The sequence below is a fragment of the Lithobates pipiens genome, unplaced genomic scaffold, assembly GCF_037356315.1.
Source record: "Lithobates pipiens isolate NorthernLeopardFrog02 unplaced genomic scaffold, aLitPip1_a1.2 Scaffold_16, whole genome shotgun sequence".
NCBI classification, from domain to species: Eukaryota; Metazoa; Chordata; class Amphibia; order Anura; family Ranidae; genus Lithobates; species Lithobates pipiens.
The window spans coordinates 547,360,111-547,380,791 of NW_027507748.1; the positions used below are offsets into that span (position 1 = coordinate 547,360,111).

At 41.3% G+C, this 20,681-nt stretch overlaps 1 protein-coding gene and 1 pseudogene across 2 annotated transcripts in view; one reads left to right on the forward strand and one right to left on the reverse strand.

The window, feature by feature from the left end:
* LOC143983566 (uncharacterized) overlaps positions 1 to 19,001 on the reverse strand; it is a 61,927-nt gene extending 42,926 nt beyond the window's left edge. Inside the window, exons 1-2 of one of the 2 annotated variants that reach the window (XM_077483377.1) lie at positions 18,888 to 19,001; positions 13,377 to 13,494 (exon numbers count right to left, since the gene is read on the reverse strand). In XM_077483377.1, coding sequence (XP_077339503.1) covers positions 13,377 to 13,487 — 111 coding nt within the window. In that variant the 5' untranslated portion in view covers positions 13,488 to 13,494; positions 18,888 to 19,001. Of the gene's footprint in view, positions 1 to 13,376; positions 13,513 to 18,887 lie in introns of both variants that reach the window. The other variant, XM_077483378.1, reaches the window with a different exon arrangement.
* On the forward strand, positions 11,774 to 12,039 carry LOC143981483 (small nuclear ribonucleoprotein F pseudogene; annotated as a pseudogene).
* Positions 19,002 to 20,681: the final 1,680 nt, after the last annotated feature.

The window sequence follows — 20,681 nt, forward strand, 5'->3', positions numbered from 1 at the left end:
TGCATTTATTTACCACTGTGTATATGCCCACATGTGTGAATCTAGTCACATAGACTGCTCAGATGTGATAGGGAGGAAATGCTCAGCATTGAAATTCACTGAAAACTGAGCATGGGCAGAGATGCCATCACAGCTGCAAGTTTCCTAGCTGAATTTGGGACATGAACAAAGGGTGGAGATAGAGAACAGCAGGATCAACATGTTTTTTTTGCAGAATACAGAAAACAAATCTCATAGTGAAGGAGTAGGAACAGTATAGTGACTGAGTATGAACAGTATGTAATACACCATTTATTGATAGTTTTTTTATGATGTGGGTTTAGTGACACTTTAAATCCAACACGGACATGCTGGACTTCTCTGGTTCAGTTAAGGTCCATCTATGGATCTGTTATTAGATGCAGATTATATGCTCTTTCTGAAAGAATAATTGTTTTTGGTTTATTGCTTTGGCCAAATCAGAGAATTTGATTTCTTCTTATAGTGGCAGTTAGCTCTATCGCTGGTCTAGGGTGTTCTACCCTTATTCAAATCACAAAATCTTTGGTGCCTTCATTATGATATTTAGAAACACAAAGTTGTTCCTGACCTGGTGGCTCGGGAAGCTGACTCTTGATTCAAGGAAATCCTTGCTTCCCATTTTTTGGAAGATCATCACACCAAATGCAAGCCTAGGGCTGGGGAGGAGTTCTGGGCACCCTGTCTATACAGGAGGCTCAGTCCTTGGAGGAGTCTTGTCTCCTGATTAGTATCCTAGAAGTGTCTTTGTTGTGTTGAACCACCCTGCCGGATGTTCGTTCAATTCGAATTTGGTCTGTCAGAACCACAGCAGTAGTGTACATCAAGCATCAGGAATGCATTACACTATGTGCACTTATCTTTTCATTATGAGTGATATCTAGATGGAAGGATGAAGTCCTTGATGCCAACAATAATCATTACAAACAAATGAGCTGAGTTGGACGGGTTAGTTCGTTACCATAGGGGTGTTTCCTCACACGGTGTGTTGATGGGATCCATGATTGAATTTGGAGCCTATATGAAAAAAGTGATGGATCTGTGATTGGCTCTATTTTGGACTAATCAATATACGCTTTATGTCATCATTAAGTGTGTTTTTTTTCTCAAGAGCTGCTAATGCTATAGCTGGACTGTAGCATAATTTTATATTTATGGCAGCTGCTAATTCTATTTATATAGTTTGTATTATTCTATGAGTGCTGGGTGAGAGGGATCATTCAATTATTGCTAATTGTCACTTCTTTTGTTTTTAACCACTTAAGGACCAGGCCTCTTTTTCAGACTTTTTTTTTGCTAGAAAATTACTTAGAACCCCCAAACATTGTATATTGGGTTTTTTTCTAACACCCTAGAGAATAAAATGGTGGTCATTGCAATACTTTTCTTTCACACCATATTTGCGCAGCAGTCTTACAAGCGCACTTTTTTGGAAAAAATTCACTTTTTTGAATAAAAAAATAACACAACAGTAAAATTAGCTCAATTTTTTTTCAAAATTGTGCCCGCTCATGGAATGGCATCAAACTAGCTCTAGAATTATTGTTCTACCGATCGCGGTGATATCTCACATGTGTGGTTTCACTACCGTTTTCATATGCGGGCGCTACTCACATATGCATTCGCTTCTGCGCACAAGCTCGTCGGGACGGGGTGTTTTTAAAAACATTTTTTTTTCTTATTTATTTTATTTTAATTTATTTATTTTGACACCGTTTAAAAAAAAAAAACTTGATCACTTTTATTTCTATTACAAGGAATGTTGACGTCGCTTCCGCCCTCCTATGGTATAGAGACGAGTGGGGGCCATCTTAGCCTCACTCGTCTCCATACCCAGCAGTGTGCAAGACCCGATCACCTCCGCTGCTACCGATGGCTCCGATAAGCTCGGAGGGCTTGGGAGAGCGGTGGGAGGGGGGGAGGCACCTCTCCCGCTGTCAATAACGGTGATTTCATGGTGAACCCACCGCAGAGACCACCATTATCGCAAACATGACCGCCTCCTGTAAAGATGGATATCTCGGTTGTGGCAGCAGCTGCTGCCATTGCCCAGATATCCCTCTTCAAATTGCCAATGTATATGTACAGGAGGCGGTCGGCAAGTAGTTAAGTTTGTATTTGATTACTTATAGCAGCCATGGATACAGTGAAATTCCTTGATAACTGACCAATTAATTTTTAATTTATATTCATTGTTTTCTATTGATGGAACATTAGTAGAGAATGAGGACCACAATTTTTTGCTCACCTCTTTGGGATTTGCTTTGGAAAAGCAGATCTGAACCTACTGGGATATTTATACTTTTGAGCACTATTTAGGAAAAATTATTATGCGGAGCCTCAGGTGGGAGGTGGATTAATTGATGAAGCATCAATGGCACAGTGGCGCGATTTTTTTAATGGTGTGGTTCTTAAACTCCAAGAGTTGATGCTCAAAAGGAAAAAACAAAACATGAAAACTTTTACAGATTTAAAAACGAAATTAGATCCTATTACGGATACACAACAAACAGTTTGTTTTAATAATGAGATTAAAAAGAAGTTAGAAAAGGTAGATCGAGAAATGCAAAAAAAATTTAAATTAAAAAGCTTTATAGAGATTTGGGAGACTTTAAAAACAATTCTATTTATATATGGCAAAGTACAAATGCAGTTTCCACTGAAATAGGTGAGAAGCTGGTATTAGTTCCTCCACCAATTAGAAATACACAAAATAATAGTGGGAGTGCCACTATAATAACGAAAGAACACCAGTATGGGGACATGTACAGTGCAAAGAGGTCGAGGGGGACATAGGGGTAGAACTCTTCTAATCAGTGGCACCAGTAAAATATAGGGGATCAGCAGTTTAGGAAACCTCTAAGAAATCAATATCTAAAAAACCATGAGGAAGATAATCAATATAATTCATATCCTAATACACCTGGGGCCCAGCATTATTCTAGACCACAGGGAAATCAAATCAACATCAAAGATATGATAATAAAGATCAATGGAGCCCTTATTCTATCCACCCGTCCAATTGATTTGAGACACTGTATAATTACAATAACTCCCCAAAACCAGCAAGGCCTTTTATAGGGAGAGGGGGGGAAGAGGTCAAAGACTATGAGTAGGCAATTCTTGGACAGGACGTCCACCAAAATCCTCCCAGTATGTCAGGGATCAGGGGTGGTGCAATCCACCTCAATGGGAAAGACTGCACAGTCCTTTAGAAGCAACAAGAAGAAAGGACATAGAGGTTTTGGAAGTGGAGGGAGAATCCAACAAAAAAAGGAGAAGGAAGACATAAATTGCAGGGATATACAATTTTACTAAAGTTTAACTCACAGATAAAGAAATACATATATTAAATGTGGGATTAAAGTGTCCAGTTCATAAACCTATCAACAAGTTTGGTGTGTATATTGATGTGCACAAATATATAAGAAAATTGAATATGAAAAGGTATTTATAGGTATTAAACATGCCCCACTAATAAGATTGATATCACATCAACTGGAATTGATAGTAGCTTAAAAAATAGATCATTATTTAATCCTCCACTTCCTTCTATTAACCACGTGGAAGTTTTCAAACAAATGATTTTGAAGGATGCGGAGACTATTCAATTAAAAAGGAATTTAAACCCCAAATATATAGAAGACAGTATCACATCATTAGAGAATAGGAAGAATGTTATTATTAGACCAGCAGATAAAGGAGGGGGGTGGTCATTTTGAAAAAAAATTTTTACCACTCCCAATTAACTGATATGTTGGTGGATGGTGACACTTATTTGGAACTAGATCGAGACCCCACTATGAATTCTAGGAGAAATTTGAACAATTTGATAGACTATGGTTATGATATGCGGGTATTAAAAAAAATAGAAAAAAGATATTTGGTCCCTAGACTAAACTGCGGCGGCTGGTCCAGAAGCGGTTAAGCAAACAGAAGATCACTTTGTTAATGGCCGATGTTGCATCTTTGTATACTGTGATACAACATGATAATGCCCTACTTGCTCTCAATTATTGGGCATTTAGTCAAAGGGAAAAATGGTTCCAAAATAAGTTTTTAGGGATAGCCTTGGACTATTTTTTATCCCATAACTATTTTTGGTATGCTGGAAGGTTTTTGACTCAGGAGAAGGACTTCACTATGGGCGCTAAGTTTGTGCCCAGCCTAGCGAATCTCTTCAAGAGTGAATGATAGGACAGACATATTTATGATAAACAGAGAAGTGAGCTGTTATTTTAGAAAAGATTTATAGATGATCTGTTTTTATTTGGGTCAGCACTGAAACGTCTCTAGTTAAATTTGTTGAGGACCTCAATCAGAACAATAATAATATAAAATTGGAGTGTCACTGGAGCAGTGAACAAATTAATTATTTGGATGTTACAGTGATGCTGAGTGATGAAGGATTAACTACTAAAGCCTTTTTTAAACCAACAGATCGCAATAGTTACTTGCCGGTTTATAGTGGACACCATCTGACATGGCTTAGGAATATACCTAAAGGACATTTCATGAGAATTAGAAGGAACTGTTCTCGGGACGAAGATTTTGTAGTACAAACTCAAATTATTAAAAAAATTGTTTTGTTGAAAAAAGACATAAACCTATATTTTTAGATAATGCCATACAAGAAGTCAGTCAACTTACCCAAGAGGTGTGTTTATTTAACAAGGAAAGGCAGAATGTTTTAAAACATGAATGGGGTTTTATTAGTAATCATCATACCCAGCACAAGGAGGTTGAGAGAATTTTTAGGAAGTATTGGCCGATATTAGGGATGGACAAAATGTTGAGGAAAGTGGTACCCAAAGATCCAGTATTTATTTATAGGAAGGGGCCTTCATTTGGGGACAAGATAGTAAAAAAGATATTAGATCCCCTACTAAACCCTTAATGTTTTGGGATAAAGCTGGATTTTGTGCTTGTCGTAGATGTTTAGCTTGTTGCCAGGTGCACACACACAGGCGGGGACTGACCGATTTTAAGTCCACAGGAAATGGGAGATCCTTTGAGATCAAGGACTTTATTTCGTGCCACTTAATGCATGTGGTGTATGTACTTCAATGTCCGTGCGACTTGATGTACATTGGCCTCACTAAGCGAACAATTGGTAAAAGGATATCAGAACATATCAATAATTTTAAAATTGGGTACAAAGATCACAGTGTATCAATACACTTTCGACACAAACACAATAGGGACCCTTCAGGATTGAAATTTTGGGGTATAGAAAAGATTAATCCAGTATGAAGAGGAGGTAATAGGGTCAGAGAGTTGTTAAAGTGTGAGACGAAGTGGATTTATTTAACTGATACGTTATATCTTAATGAAATGAACATAGAATTGGATCTTAATTGTTTTATTAGTGACAATAATTTATGAAATTTATTGATGGAATTCTAATTATTATAAATCAATTTTAGATTCAGCATCATTTGTGATATAATCCTGCTGCCAAACAACATGTTAATAACGTAATGAAAATACATTTTTTTTATGTATTTTATTGATTATGAATTAATGGAGTGTAGATTGATACTAATGTTTTAAAATTCCTGCTCTAAATTATATGTGTTGTGATATTGATTATGTTGATATATGCAGTGACATTGATTATTATTTTTGTAGCTTTGTGTTGTTTTAACAATAAGAGCCCATACATGATGCTATCTGGTCACACCAATGAGGATAAAAATTGGACAATTAGAGTTGCAAGCACCGATTGAGTGTTACCACCAATATTGAAACATATTGTATAGATCTAAAGGTGGTAAAGAACATGGAGGGTTATTTGGTGATATTACACAGATTCTAACCGTTTGCACAAAGTTACTATCTAAGCATATATGCCCATTAACACTTTGGCTTAATAGTTGGAGGAAGTGAGAGTGTGTAGGGTTAACACAAGACGCTTGCGGTGTATAAAGGAAGGGAGCTGTGCTTTGTGGCCACGCCCTCTGACGAAGTGATGACAAAACTCGTCAGGGCATGACCATGCAGCTACCATTACGATCTGTCAGCAGTCATCTCAACCCACGTACACCGCTCTCCGAGACATTGGTGCTGAGAGACAGATGAGCGATAAGGACAGGATTGTGTTTACATGCTTTTAATAATTTGTTTTATTGTAAGTGCGCATTTCTAAGAGGGGTTTGGACTTAAAAAATCTAATTTTTAAGGAATTAAACTATCTGCACTCTTTTCATTACGAGTAATATTTAGATGAAAGGATGAAGTTCTTGATGCCAACAGTAATCATTACAAGTGCATAAGCTGAGTTGGTCTGTCTGGTGAGTTCATTACCATAGGGGTGTTACCTCACGCAGTGTGGTGACGGGATCCACGATTGAACCTGATGAACCTGTGATTGGCTCTATATTGGACTATTCAATATATGCTTTATGTCATCATTAAGTGTGTGTTTTTTCTCAAGCGCTGCTAATGCTATAGCTGGACTGTAACATACTTTGATTAATAATTTTATATTTATAGCAGCTGCTAATTCTATTTATATAGTTATTATTATTTATATATATTAAAATCACTGCTCCTGAAAAAAAAACGGCCGTTTTTAAAACTGTTTTTGGCATTGATACATATCCCCTGGGGTAGTACCTGGGTCCCCATGCACTTTTTATGGCAATAACTTGCATATAAGCCTTAAAAAAAGCACTTTCGGTTTTTCGTGTTCGTGGCCCATAGACTTTAATGGTGTTTCCACAAAAACATTTTTGCATGTTCTGTTGCGGACCAAACCTGGGGGAAGTTCAGCTCATCGCTAATAAATAGTAATAAATACAAATTTATGTGTGCGGTCAAAGCATAATACTGTGATACATCCACATTGTGGCACAATTCCCAAAAATGTATAGGAAGACAGGGGAAATAGTAAAAAAGATAAATACATGCCATAAGAGATGGCAGATTGGCCATTTCCAAGCGTTCCATATACCAGGTCTGATACCTGTATATGTCATTATGATTATATTTACAGAGTTGAGTTGGGCGAACAGCTGGAGCTGAGCAAAAGTTTGGCCCGAACATCACATGTTCGCCTGAATTTCCCATGATGCACTGCGTGCGGCACAGTGCATTCTGGGGAACTAATTGGATGAAGCAATGCACCTGCTGGTCAGGTGCAAGACTTTGCCCAATCAGGGCACAAAGCACAGTCAGAGTGTCAGGAAGATCCTTCTCACAGGCGTCCGAGCGGCGTAAGTCGCAGGAGATCTTTTGCGCAGTTTCAAGAGCGTTACCGCGATCAGCAGTGCGCGCGTGCGCGCGGGAGTGCGCACGCGGGTGCGCGCGCGGCCGTTTGATGCAATCGGCGCCAATAGCGCTAATTAAACTGGATCCAAGCTTCACTGCCTTGCTGCCTGATCAACAGCGTTCCTGTGCTTCCTGGTAACCTGTATCTGAACCTGAACCTGCATCCGTATCCTGATCCGTATTGAACCCGGCCTGTTCCCGACTCTGCTGTTTGCTGCCTGCCCCCCAACTTTGGCTTTGTACCCGACTACTCTTCTGGATTCCGTTTCTGTACCTGATCTGCCCACCTGTGCCTGACCTGGACTGTAACACCATCTGTCAACTGTAAGTTGCTTGTTCACTGCTGTTGTACTACAGGACACCTCCCAGTCTTCCACCATACCCGGCTGTTACTCCCTCTGCGCTTGTTGCCTTCTACCTCTTGCTGCAGACTACTGGACTCTTCCCACTTCCCGCAGTATCCCATTTGCACCTGCACCTGCTGTCGGACTACAGAACCCCTCCCGTTGTTCGCTGTTCCCTGCGATCACTTGCATCCCGTTGCTGGACTACAGGAATCCTTCTGCTGTCTGCTGAACCTTACCTCACCTTTGCCTGCATTCCGATACTGGACTACAATACACCTCCACCATCAATGGTCTGCTGCTTTTTACATCTACCATCCAGTCAGGCACTGGTGCCCCTCTGTGTTCCTGAGCCCCTGTCATCACTACCAGGGTCTCTCAAGTCAGAGGTCTACGAGAAGCCACTCCCTGCACTCCGGGCTCTGCCTTAAGGTACGTGACACAGAGCCATGATTGGACAAAGTCATGATGACTTTGCTTAATCATGGCTCAGTGCTCATAGTCCCACCCTACACTATGAAAGGTTCCTTTCCACAGGAACCTTTTGCAGTGTGTTCTTGAAGTGGAGATAGACAGAGCAGGGCTCTGTTTGCTACTAGCGAGTTAGTGTGTTATTCTGACTCTGAGTGTCAGTCTAGTGTTAGAGTATTCTGCGTATAGTGCAGCATTACATAAAATTTAGTTTCTTAATACAGTGCTGTATACTGCCCCTTTTTTTTGGCTGCTGCGTTTTTGTTTTTTGTCCCTTGCCCCTTTTTTAAAATTGTCAGCCGCAGTTTTTCTGACTGCCAAGCTATTGTTTCCCCTGTTTAATTTTTTTAGTTTTTTTATAGTTTTTACATTTCTGTCAGCGGTAGTCCTCAGATTAAAGTGCACCAAACAACACTTTTCATTCAATAAAGTGTATGCACTTACACATTTCCCAGTATCTATCAAATGTCGGTAATAAGCCCCCCATCATGTCTGGGAAGCCAACAAGGTGAAGCAGACGTTCCCCTGCCACTATGAGGGGGCCAGCAGCGTCTGTGTCCACAGGCAAAGGTGGACATGGTCTATCCTCAGGCAGGGCAGGTTTTTCTCTGTTTAGTAATGTTGCCTGTGCTATATCCAGCCCAGCATGCAGGAAGTGGTGGACTGGCTTACTAAACCATCCTCATCCTCCTTATCCTCTATCACCTAAGTTGAGACTAGTGCGCAGTCCACCGCAGCTGTCAGAGCAGCTTATTCTGCCTTCTACTCCTGCCATAGCCCTAACATCATGCATGGAGGAGTTAGCTAAATTATTTGCACACAGCATCAGCCACTTGCTTCTTGAGGATGCACAGACATTACCTGATTCTGATGTTGGTTCTAAGTTTGAGGAAGGGAGTAACATGAGCCTACAAAGAGGGGAGAACACTGATAAACAACAAACTGCCAGTCATGTCCCCCCAACCGCAGCGTATTGCCCAGTTGACACCGGTGAAGATGAGGATAGAGTGGATGATGATGATGAGGTCACTGATGTGACTTGGGTGATGGATAGAGCAGAGGAGGAAAGTGAGGGGGAGAAACAACCCTAACGAGGCAGGATGTCCTCCAGAGGCAGCCATCATGGAAGAGTAGAGAGCAGCCACCCTATTCCATCAGATTGTGGAGCTGTTATCTCCCGGCCCACTACCCTCAGCTCAGCTGTGTGGGCCTTTTTTAGCACATGTACAGCTGATAGCGCAGTTGCAATTTGCAATCTGCCACAAGCAGATCAAGCCTGTTGGCAAGAGCAACTGAAAGCCACACAAAAGGGATATGATTTTTCTTCTCCTCACTCCTCACCTTTTATGTCTACCCCCACTATATCTCATGACCTATCAGCAGCCTCCACCAACAGGGATGATGGTATAGCAAAGGATGTCACAGGTTCTTGCAACATGTCTGCCAGCAGCACACCACCAGCTGTAGAGTATAGCTGGCAAATTTTTCTGCCCCACTGCGGCATCAAACAAAAGAAAAAATACACTACCTGCCACCCACATGCCCAGCGTCTAAATTCTAGCTTCTCCAAACTGCTGGCTTTACAACTCCTGCCTTTTCATCTGGTGGATTCTGCCCCCTTCCATGAATTTGCAGAATGTGCTGTACCACAATGGCAGGTTCCCAGTCACTATGTCTTTGCATGTAAGGCCATTCCAGCTCTGTACCACCACATGGTAGGCAATATTTTGGCATTGTTGGGCAAGGCAGTCAGCAGCAAGGTCAACCTTACTGCTGACACATGGTCCAGCAAGCATGGTCAGGGATGATATATTTCATTCACAGCACACTGGGTAAATCTGCTTGAAACTAGGAAGGATGCAGGACAGGGCTCAGTGCTGGAGTTTGTTTTGCCACCACGTCTCCATACTGCTGGTAGTGTTGATGTGAGATCTGTCAGCTCCATGCCCTCCTCTGCATAGTTGTGCTATGAACCACCAGTACCTCCTAAGCGTTCAAGGGGCTATTCAACAAGTCAGACTAATAGATTTTATGCAGTGCTTCAGCTGGTCTGTCTAAGGGACAAGAGGTACACCAGAGCAGAGATTCTTTCAGCTCAGCAGGGGTAGGCCCAGAGGTGGTTAATGCCACAAAAGCTTGAGCCAGGAATGGTGGGGTTTGATAATGGCTGAAATTCAGTGGGAATTTCACCTGCCCATAAACTGCCTGATTGGTGACATGCCCACCAGGTCAAACTCAACTTTGGCAATGCTACAATGGCTGTACATGCAGCAGAGGGCCATCAACACTTAGCTGTGCGAGTATGGCACAAGCACAGGCTCAGGGGAGCTTGGCTTCCCCCCCCCTCCCCACGCCAATGGCTGCTGATAAAGGATGGATGCACTGTACTGTCACCTTTTGTAGAGGCGACAAGGGTGGTGAGCCATGACAATGCATGCATCAGTGACACTATCCTTCTTGTGTTCCTGCTGGAGCATACTCTGGATGGCATTATGCACAGAGCACTCGAGGCAGAGCAGTGGGAGGAAGAGGAGGACTTCCTTTCCTCTCAATGCCTGCTTTAGGAGGAGGATTCTGGCAGTTTTAGAGGCATTGTAGCAGTGGAAGACATACGTCAAACCTTAAGAGATGGTTTTCAGTCCCCAGAAACCCTGGGAGTAGTACGTGACTGGAAAGAGGCAGTTCCAGATACTGTAATCCTCAGTTACCTCAAGGCCTCTGCTTCTCATGCCACCAAAAACTTGTGGTGCATGGGCTCTCTTATTCTTCAAAGCCTGTGAAAGGGCCCAAGACTTCATGGCATCAAGGAGAAGGAGAAGGATCATTATTGGTTGGCAACCCTCCTTGACCACCGTTACAAGGGGAAAGTCTCAGAACTCATCCTAACCTTGCAGAGGGAGCACAGGATGAAATATCTTGAGGACACCTTAAAGACGAGTTTATGCAACAGATTTCCAGACTCTGGTAGGTTATAGTGTCAAGGAAAAGGTAGATTTGAGGCTTCTGTTGGTCAAAGGAGAAGCAGTGAAGAAGTGGGCCGCCTAAATGATGCATTTACTATTTTTAAAAATTTTGTCATGTTATGTTGGAAGATTATCTAGGGGCGAAAACAGACAAGGAATGCGTTCCAGATCCACTGGGTTTCTGGGTCATGAGAATAGACCATTGGCCAGAACTTGGCCAGTATGCAATTGAGCTGCTGGGCTGCCCTACATCCATCCAGCTTTTCGAGCGGGCATTCAGTGCTGCTGGAGGTGTTGTGACAGGTCAAAGAGTGTGTCTGTCCACAGACTCCTTTGACCGGCTGACATTTGTCAAAATGAATAAGTCCTGGATTAGCACCAGCTATCAAGCCCCTGTTGCCGATATCGCTGTTTTTGGGATCTGGAATCTCTGCAAGACTGTCTAGGTTGTGTAGCTTTGTGGGTGTTGATTTTATCTTGAAGTATTTTTTTTTGGTATAGGTTTCATGAGCACAATAAACACCCAAGGACCAATTTGTCTGCACTTGTTTGACAGGTGCATGGACAAGCAAGGACAATTCTTTCTTTCATCAAGAGAACCTCACCAACATCCAAAACCCAATTTTTCCACACCTGTTTAACAGGTTCATATAATTTCAATTTTTAATTAGTACCTCTAGCCATTTCCTGCTCTCTCTGGCGGTGTTTTCTTAGAGCACTCCGCTGGAAAAAATTTTTTTCTTTTCACTGGTCGGTAGATCAGGGGCAGCTTTAGCGGTAGAATGAGTTTTCCACTAAACCCAAAAACATTCCTTAATGGTGTTACTGGTAAGCCAGTAATGGTGAAACTGAAGTTGGGTATGGAATACAAGGACTACCTGGTCTCTGTGGATGGCTACATGAACATGCATCTCGCCAATACAGAAGATTATATTGATGGGGCATTGTCTGGACATCTTGGAGAAGTGTAATAATGTATTGTATATACGAGAAGTAGAAGAAGAGGAAGTAGATGGCTAGATGAGAATAAAGCAATTTCCAAATTATTTTTGTAAATTTACTTTGAAACTTCTCTTTTGAGGTTATCATTGTTGGATATTATTTTTGTTAACAAAACATACAAAACAAATTTTTTTTTTCAAGAGTGGCTCTATAGGGTTACATTGTGAAGGCTCCACCAACACCCAAGTCCAATTTTTCCCCACCTGTTACTTCTATCCAAAGTCTGCGAAAAAGACACCAGACTTTAGCTAAAAAAAAACTTAATCTTGGCCTGAGTGTACTGTAATTTGGCTTCTTACATAAGGCTTGCTCACTGTGGTACACAAATGTGTTATTTTCTTCTGCCAAAGAGACACCAGAATTTATCTAAAAAATCTCTCATCTTGTTCCAAGTGCACTAAATTGTGGCCTCATCATACAGACTAGCTCCCAAGCTATTGTTTACAAAATAAATAAAGCTTGCCGGGAAAATATATTTAAATGTCTTTTTTTTTCTTTATATATGTTAGTTTTGCTGCAGCGGGTTCTATTTACTGTACGGATGCGCCACTTTACAGGCAGGCTAAGGGGATCCCCCAGGCTCTATATTTAAAGGAATTTTTCATTTTTATTGTTTCACTTTAAGCATCATTAAAATTACTGCTCCTTTAAAACTATCTTTAAAAAAAAAATGTTTTGCATTGATATGTGTCCCCCAGCCCCCCATACCTTTTTTTATGGCCAATAACTTGCAGCCAAGCCTTCAAAATGGGCACTTTTGATTTTTCAAGTTCAGGTCCCATAGAATTTAATAGAGTCTGCGGTTCAGGTCAGAACGTTTGTGATGTTCCAGAGTTCTGGCAGGTGTTTGGCCCAACTTTATTACATAAACAAGTGTCTAGATACAAGTACTGCCTTCTGCATTCCTTTACCTTTGTAAGTACCCTCACTATCAACTGCCAATATGAATGCAGTGTATAGTTGGAGGGCAAAGCAATCAGCTCAATATATGTTTTTTATGATGTACTGCTGTTAGGCTATAATAAAACATTTTTTTTATTCAGATTTGAAGCCCTCATTTAGGACATCTTCTTACAAAAATATTAACGGTCAATATAGAGCAACTCTATACATAGTGGCAAGGAATTAAATAAGTCATGTAATCTCTCACTGTTTGCCATTTTGCTCTAACTGTTCTTCTTATTCCAACCAATAAGAGGCTGATTAAACTAACAGAGTTCAGGAGGCCACAAAATGTATAACACTCTGAGTTTAAAAGTCACTAGTTCTTTAATGCATACATTTTTTCAGCTAGTTTGGTAGTTACCTGAAAAGGCAGGCGGCTATCACTATGTTTCAGAGCCGAATCATCCAAGCCATGTACCACTTCATTAATGTCCTCCTCCACCGGCAAACGGAGAACAGACACTTCATTCATGATGCCTCTGGCATAAAAGAGAGACCTATTAGAGCAGAGCAGCAATAGTTCACTACTAGGAAATAAAAAGGATAAACAATATAGCTGTGTGCTGCCACCTGATGGTGAAAAAACTTCAATATAAATTTTCTGCTGCTATCACCTATGTGTTCCCACAAAAAAACAGAACCAAGTAATAAAATGTGATAGCGCTGCTAATAAAAGAAAATAAATAAACAAAATCAACATACAAATAACAATAAAATCCATGAAGTCCACAAAGTTCAATTGGAGTCCATTTGTGACATATATGTGAAATATCTTCTTAGGTATGGTGCAAAAAAGGACTTTGCTAATCCAACATGCTTCACTGAGACGCCACAACACTCTATAAAGTGCTCCCGTCACCAAGTGCAATGCACGCTCACCTCCTTGTTAGACCCTGTAAGGGATCAAACACACCTTCCAGATGAAGCCACGAGGTTGGTGGCGTAACTAGTAGAGGTGGAGCCTGACGGTGGTGGAATCCCTTCGCTATAAGTGAGATCTAAATGGAATTTATGTATATGCTATAACTATTTTAATAAATGTCAGTGTATCTTAAGCTGGGGTGGTGAGGTTCTGTCAATTTAACACTGGGTACTGCACTATTAGAGGCACTTTTGTTTTTTATGTGACATTGGAACTGGCAGAGAGTAATGTGGAACCAATTTTGAAGTAGCCATATTGGAAGGATACTGCACTTTGTGCAGAACGTGTCTGACTCTCAAATAGCATACCAGGAATCGCTGATGACTGTTGTGGAGCCTTTATTAAAGGAGAATTGCCTTGTGTGCAAGGTGTGTTTGACCCTTAGCAGGATCTAACAAGGAGGTGAGCGTGCATTGCACTTGGTAACGGGAGCACTTTATAGAGTGGTGTTGAGTCTCAGTGAAACACGTTGGATTAGCAAAGTCCTTTTCACATATATGTCACAAATGGACTCCAACTGAACTTGTGCACTTCATGAATTTTATTGTTATTTGTATGTTGATTTAGTTTATTTATTTTGTATTATTAGGTGCGCCATCACATTTTGTTAATTAACAGTGCACTATGATATTTTATATGTATAATGTTGCTAATGTTAGACTGACAGCACATTCCAAAGCCTACTCTCTCCCATGACTGGACACTAAAAGACTAAAATAAAGAAATCAATTCATGCTAGCTGTATTTAAATATACATGTATTTTTTATTTTTTCAACATATTGAACATACACAGATCAGTCATGGCACTATGACTAATGACAAGTAAAGGGAATAACATTGATTATCTCATTACAATAGCATCTGAAAGTGTATGAGATACTTTAGGCAGCAAGTGACCATGTTGTCCCTGAAGTCGATGTGTTGAAAGCAGAAAAACATGGGAAAGCATAAGGATTTGAGCAACTTTGACAAGGGGCAAATGGTAATGGCTAGACGACTGGGTCAGAGCATCTCCAAAACTGCAGTGGGATGTTCCTGGTCTGCAGTGGTCAGGACCACAAAAGCCTAGGAAAGAAAGCCAGTGAACCAGTTAGAGGATGACAAGGCCATGTGCAGCCAAGGCTCAGTAATACGTGTGAGGCTCATGTATTCTGATCCAGCTCAAATTGCTGAATACGTTAATGCTGGTTCCAATAGAAAGGTGTCAGGACACACAGTGCATTGCAGCTTGTTGGGTATGGGGCTGTGTAGTCACAGAATGGTCAGGGTGCCCATGCTGACCAGTGTCCACAGCCAAAAGTGCCTATAATGGGCATGTGGGCATCAGAATTGGGCCACAGAGCAATGGAAGAAGGCGGTCTATTGGGATGAATACAAAAATACAGTGTCTCACAAAAAGTGAGTACACCCCTCACATTTTTGTAAATATTTTATCATATCTTTTCATGTGACAACACTGAAGAAATTACACTTTGCTACAATGTAAAGTAGTGAGTGTACAGCTTGTATAAAAATGTAACTTTGCTGTCCCCTCAAAATAACTCAACACAGCCATTAAGGTCTAAACTGCTGGCAACAAAAGTGAGTACACCCTTAAGTGAAAATGTCCAAATTGGACCTAAAGTATCAATATTTTGTGTGGCCACCATTATTTTCCAGCACTGCCTTAACCCTCTTGGGTATGGAGTTCACCAGAGCTTCACAGGTTGCCACTGGAGTCCTCTTCCACTCCTCCATGACGACATCATGGAGCTGGTGGATGTTAGGTCTTGCGCTCCTCCACCTTCTGTTTGAGGATGCCCCACAGATGCTCAATAGGGTTTAGGTCTGGAGACACGTTTGACCAGTCCATCAACTTTACCCTCAACTTCTTTAGCAATGAAGTGGTTGTCTTGGGGGTGTGTTTGGGGTCGTTATCATGTTAGAATACTGCCCTGCAGCACAGTCTCTGAAGGGAGGGGATCATGTTCTGCTTCAGTATGTCACAGCACATGTTGGCATTCATGGTTCCCTCAATGACCTGTAGCTCCCCAGTGCCGGCAGCACTCATGCAGCCCCAGATCATGATACTCCCACCACCATGCTTGACTGTAGGCAAGACACACTTGTCTTTGTACTCCTCACCTGGTTGCTGCCACAGACGCTTGACACTATCTGAACCAAATAAGTTTATCTTGGTCTCATGAGACCACAGGACATGGTTCCAGTAATCCATGTCCTTAGTCTGCTTGTCTTCAGCAAACTGTTTCCAGGCTTTCTTGTGCATCATCTTTAGAAGAGGCTTCCTTCTGGGATGACAGCCATGCAGATCAATTTGATGCAGTGTGCATCATAATGGTCTGAGCACTGACAGGCTGACCCCCACACCCTTTCAACCTCTGCAGCAATGCTGGCAGCACCCATACGTCTATTTCCCAAAGACAACCTCTGAATATGTGCACTCAACCTCTTTCGTCGGCCTTGATGAGGCCTGTTCTGAGTGGAACCTGTCCTGTTAAACTGCTGTAGGGTCTTGGCCACCGTACTGCAGCTCAGTTTCAGAGTCTTGGCAATCTTTTTATAGCCTATGCCATTTTTATGTAGAGCAACAATTATTTTTTTCAGATACTCAGAGAGTTCTTTGCCATGAGGTGCCATGTTGAACTTCCAGTGATCAGTATGAGAGAGTGAGAGCGATAACACCAAATATAACACCCCTGCTACCCATTCACATCTGAGATCTTGTAACACTAATGAGCCACATGACATCGGGGAGGGAATATGGCTAATTGGACCCAATTTGGACATTTTCACTTAGGGGTGTACTCACTTTTGTTGCCAGCGGTTTAGACATTAATTGCTGTGTGTTGAGTTATTTTGAGGGGAACGCAAATTTACACTGTTATACAAGCTGTACAACGTGTCATTTCTTCAGTGTTGTCACATGAAAAGATATAATAAAATATTTACAAAAATGTGAGGGGTGTACTCACTTTTGTGAGGTACTGTAGCTTGAGAAACACAACAATGAGTTTGGGATGTAGAATGGGCTCTAATTTCACCAGATCTCAATCCAATCGAGCAAGTGCTGGAAAAACAAGTCTGCCCCCCCCCCCCCCTCACAACTTACAGGACTTAAAGGATCTTCTACTGATGGCTTGGTGCCAGATACCACAGCATATCTTTAGAGGTCTAGCGGAGTGAGTGCCTTGAAGGGTTATGGTGGGTGGTGATAATGTTATGGCTAATTGGTGTATTCAAGCATTGCTAATTTTTCTTTTTACCATAGCTGTAAAATATTACTGGGTCTCTAAAAGTATTTGAGGCTTGAACTGAGTCTTTGGTCTTTAGCAACAAACCCTTTTTTACGTTTGTGGCAAAGCCCAATGCACACAAGCTCCAGGCATACATTCCCAAGCCCCGCCAAAGAATTCTAAGGCATCAAATTTGAAATATTGTGCTAAAGTGAAGAGTTCAGTAATTCTTTGTTTAGAAAACTGTTGATTTTGTTTAACCATGAAGTGTTCTTTATTATGCCAGGTACTTGCATGATACTAGGTATATGAAGCCTATTTAGGCAGGTTGACTATAAATGGAATGGGATTTGGGTTGGGTTTTGTTACAAAACTATTGCAGTTCAGGTCAGGGAGGCCTAGTACTAATATGTGCTGGTTAGTCAGTGATGCAAAGCGTAGTTGTGGGGTGAATTATGCTTCCAATGCATCCCTTGTGCTGGGTTATGTGACTACCTCATGGTACAGTCCTTCCATATGTTGTTTTCAGTTGCAAGCACAGACTTGTCTGGTCAGGTTGGGTGGTGTGCACTGCAAGTTCAATTAGGTCTGTGGGCCATGGCTTGAGTGCTGGTCTCCAGAACTAGACCCATGCATGTTAATAAGTGTCTACTATATCTATCAGAATTAACTCTCTTCCAAATATCTCCCCTAACATGGTACAATTAACCGAAAACCAATGTGTTATATTTAAAATAAAAAATAAGTGTTGGGTGAATTCATCACCAGTCAATAGGTTGCTAAGGGACATTGGTGACTATCTAAGAAAACACTTTTTTATAAATTAGGCTTTTACAATAATGAATATATAGTTTAAAGGCAAGAACACTATATTACTATTACCAGCTCATAGTAAACCCTTTCTCTAAAACATCATTCTTTCTATTTGAGGACTTCATGGAGACTATTACACAAATGCTTAAAAGGGTATACAATGTGAGAATAGCCAAATAAATAGTTATATCTCAGAAAAAAATATACTTTTAAAAAATAAGAATAGAAAAAAAAATGCCCACAACAGGAAGTAGGACCCAAAGTTATATGATTTAACATAAAAAACTAAAGTGTTCCTGTGAAAATAAATGAATCCTTTGACATGACCTATACAATAACATGACTGTAAATGTGCATTGCATTCCTGTAAAGCCGCAAGCAGTGTCATGTCCTAATGTATATAGACTTATTTCCTGTTTAATAAAGTACTTGAAGTAGTCACCTCAGGTTAGATTTACTAAAACTGGAACATTTGTGCATAATAAGCTTGAACAACCCAAGGCCACCTGTCAGCTTTCTACAATGAATCAGACATCAACGTTTATGTTCTTAATGGTTGCAATCTTTTACTTTCCATTAAGTATGATAATTTTGCCCATTTGTAAGTGCATAGCTGCATATGTTTCGTAGTTACAATTTCCTTATGACTAAAATACACACTGATGCAATCTAATAGAATCACATTAGTACAGAACAGTGTATTAATCATTTTAAATCATACTTCTATAGTCAGTAAATTCCTCACACATTAGCACAGAGATATAAGCTATAAGATGCAGGCCTAGTACAACATTACATTCTAAAGTTTCCATAAACACTATGCAATATCATATACAAAAATTATATCAGTAAAGCATCAGTGATATTACTCTATTAGAAGAAAATATTTGTAATTTTTCCTACCTCTCATCGGTTGTATAGTCTCATGCTGGAAGCTAGATCTCTCTCCAGCTGCTAGCAATCTTAAGACGGTCCTGTCCTTGGAACCAGCTAATCCTCATTTTCCCATCATCCCTGCTATGTCACTCACTACTGTGTCATCCTAGTTTCAACAGCCAATGACACACCCATGCAATTATCCATTGAGAACAAATATATACACTGTTATATTTTACAATCTAGTACAAAGTCATTCATCGACACTAAGAAATAAAGTGTATCTGAGTACCACAAACTGAAAATGCTGTTTAATTAATTTTTAATATTTAAAGCAAACTCATTCATCCATCAACGTCTCCACACTTTATTTTGTTGAGAAATCACTTTGAAAAACACCTCCTACAATTTTTAGTTGCAGCCATCTTGAGTAAGAGCAGATGATTCCTGTAGCATCTACTTCCTGGGATCCATCTATGCTTAGCTCAGGCATGCAGGCAGGAGGGTTTACATGAGAAAGCCCCTTATCTCCTCCTCCAGATTAAAGAACAAAATGCCCATGAAGACTCTTGGAATGTACATTGTATGACATGATTTTTGCCTATGCCAGAAACAGGAATCAACTGAAGAAATATAAAAAAAGAAAAGGTTTGAAACAAGTCAGTATATAATATATCTTCCTATCTATTTACTAATGCAGCATAAGGATTAAAAATAGTTGATATTGGGGACGTGTCCAGATGGGAAGTCAGGCAGACATGCAGTAGCTGAGTTCCGCATCTACCTAATCCTTTTCATTATCCTGCCATTGCGGTCCGTGCATCCAACCTCATATATGGGTGTCCGAAAGGTGCCTCTCTGGTTTTCCGTTACTCCTGACCTCCTAGATGTCTACAGGGAAGAGAAAATATGGCAAACACTCAGCGCCCCAGGCCCGGTCTCCCCCGTCGGGGGTCATCTTCACTACGCTCTGTGCCCCCTCATCCTGTGTAACAGCGAGCACTCAGACAGCTTCTACAAACATAAGAGATGCAGAGCCTTCATCGGCGGATCTGATGGCTGCTATCACCTCACTAAAGGAGACGCTTACCGCCAAGATCGACACGTGTCCATGGAGGTCAGTCTAATCAGGCATGACATGGACAAGTTCCGGTCCCGGATGTCTGAGGTGGAATCCCGTATATCCCAGGTGGAAGACACATGCAGGAGGATTCCAGGGAAACAGGTACAATCCTTACATGAAAATACAGTGGACATGGAGAACAGACTCCGTCCTAATAATCTGCGGGTGGTGGGGCTCCCTGAATGGGCCGAGGCTACCAAGCCTGCTGAATTTGCTGAGGAGTTCCTCATCCTGCTACTAAGCCTCACGGATCTCCCACCCCCATTTCTGGCTGGAAGATCTGTGGGTCCCCACTATCCCATCTATTCCTGGAGCCCCACCTAGACCCTTTCTGATTAAACTCCTCCACTACCGAGGCAGGGATAGATTGCTGGCAGCCACCAGAATTGCTGCAGAGCTCTTATTGGAAAACTCCAAGATCTTCTTGTACCCTGACTACTCACCTGAAGTGCAACAAGGATGTCACTCCTTCACGGGGGTTCCGCAAGCGCCTCCAGGAGAACGGCCTGAAATACAGCCTCCTGTACCCCAGCAAGCTTAGGGTGGTGGATGGCAGTTCCACACGCTACTTTGAAACCCCTGCTACATCTGTTTCTTGGTTTGATTCCCGCTGATCCTTTCAAGACCTCCCTACTGAATTACAATTCTGCCTGTTGCAGCTATTCAGGGAGGCTGGGATCCTGCCATTGACCGCATGC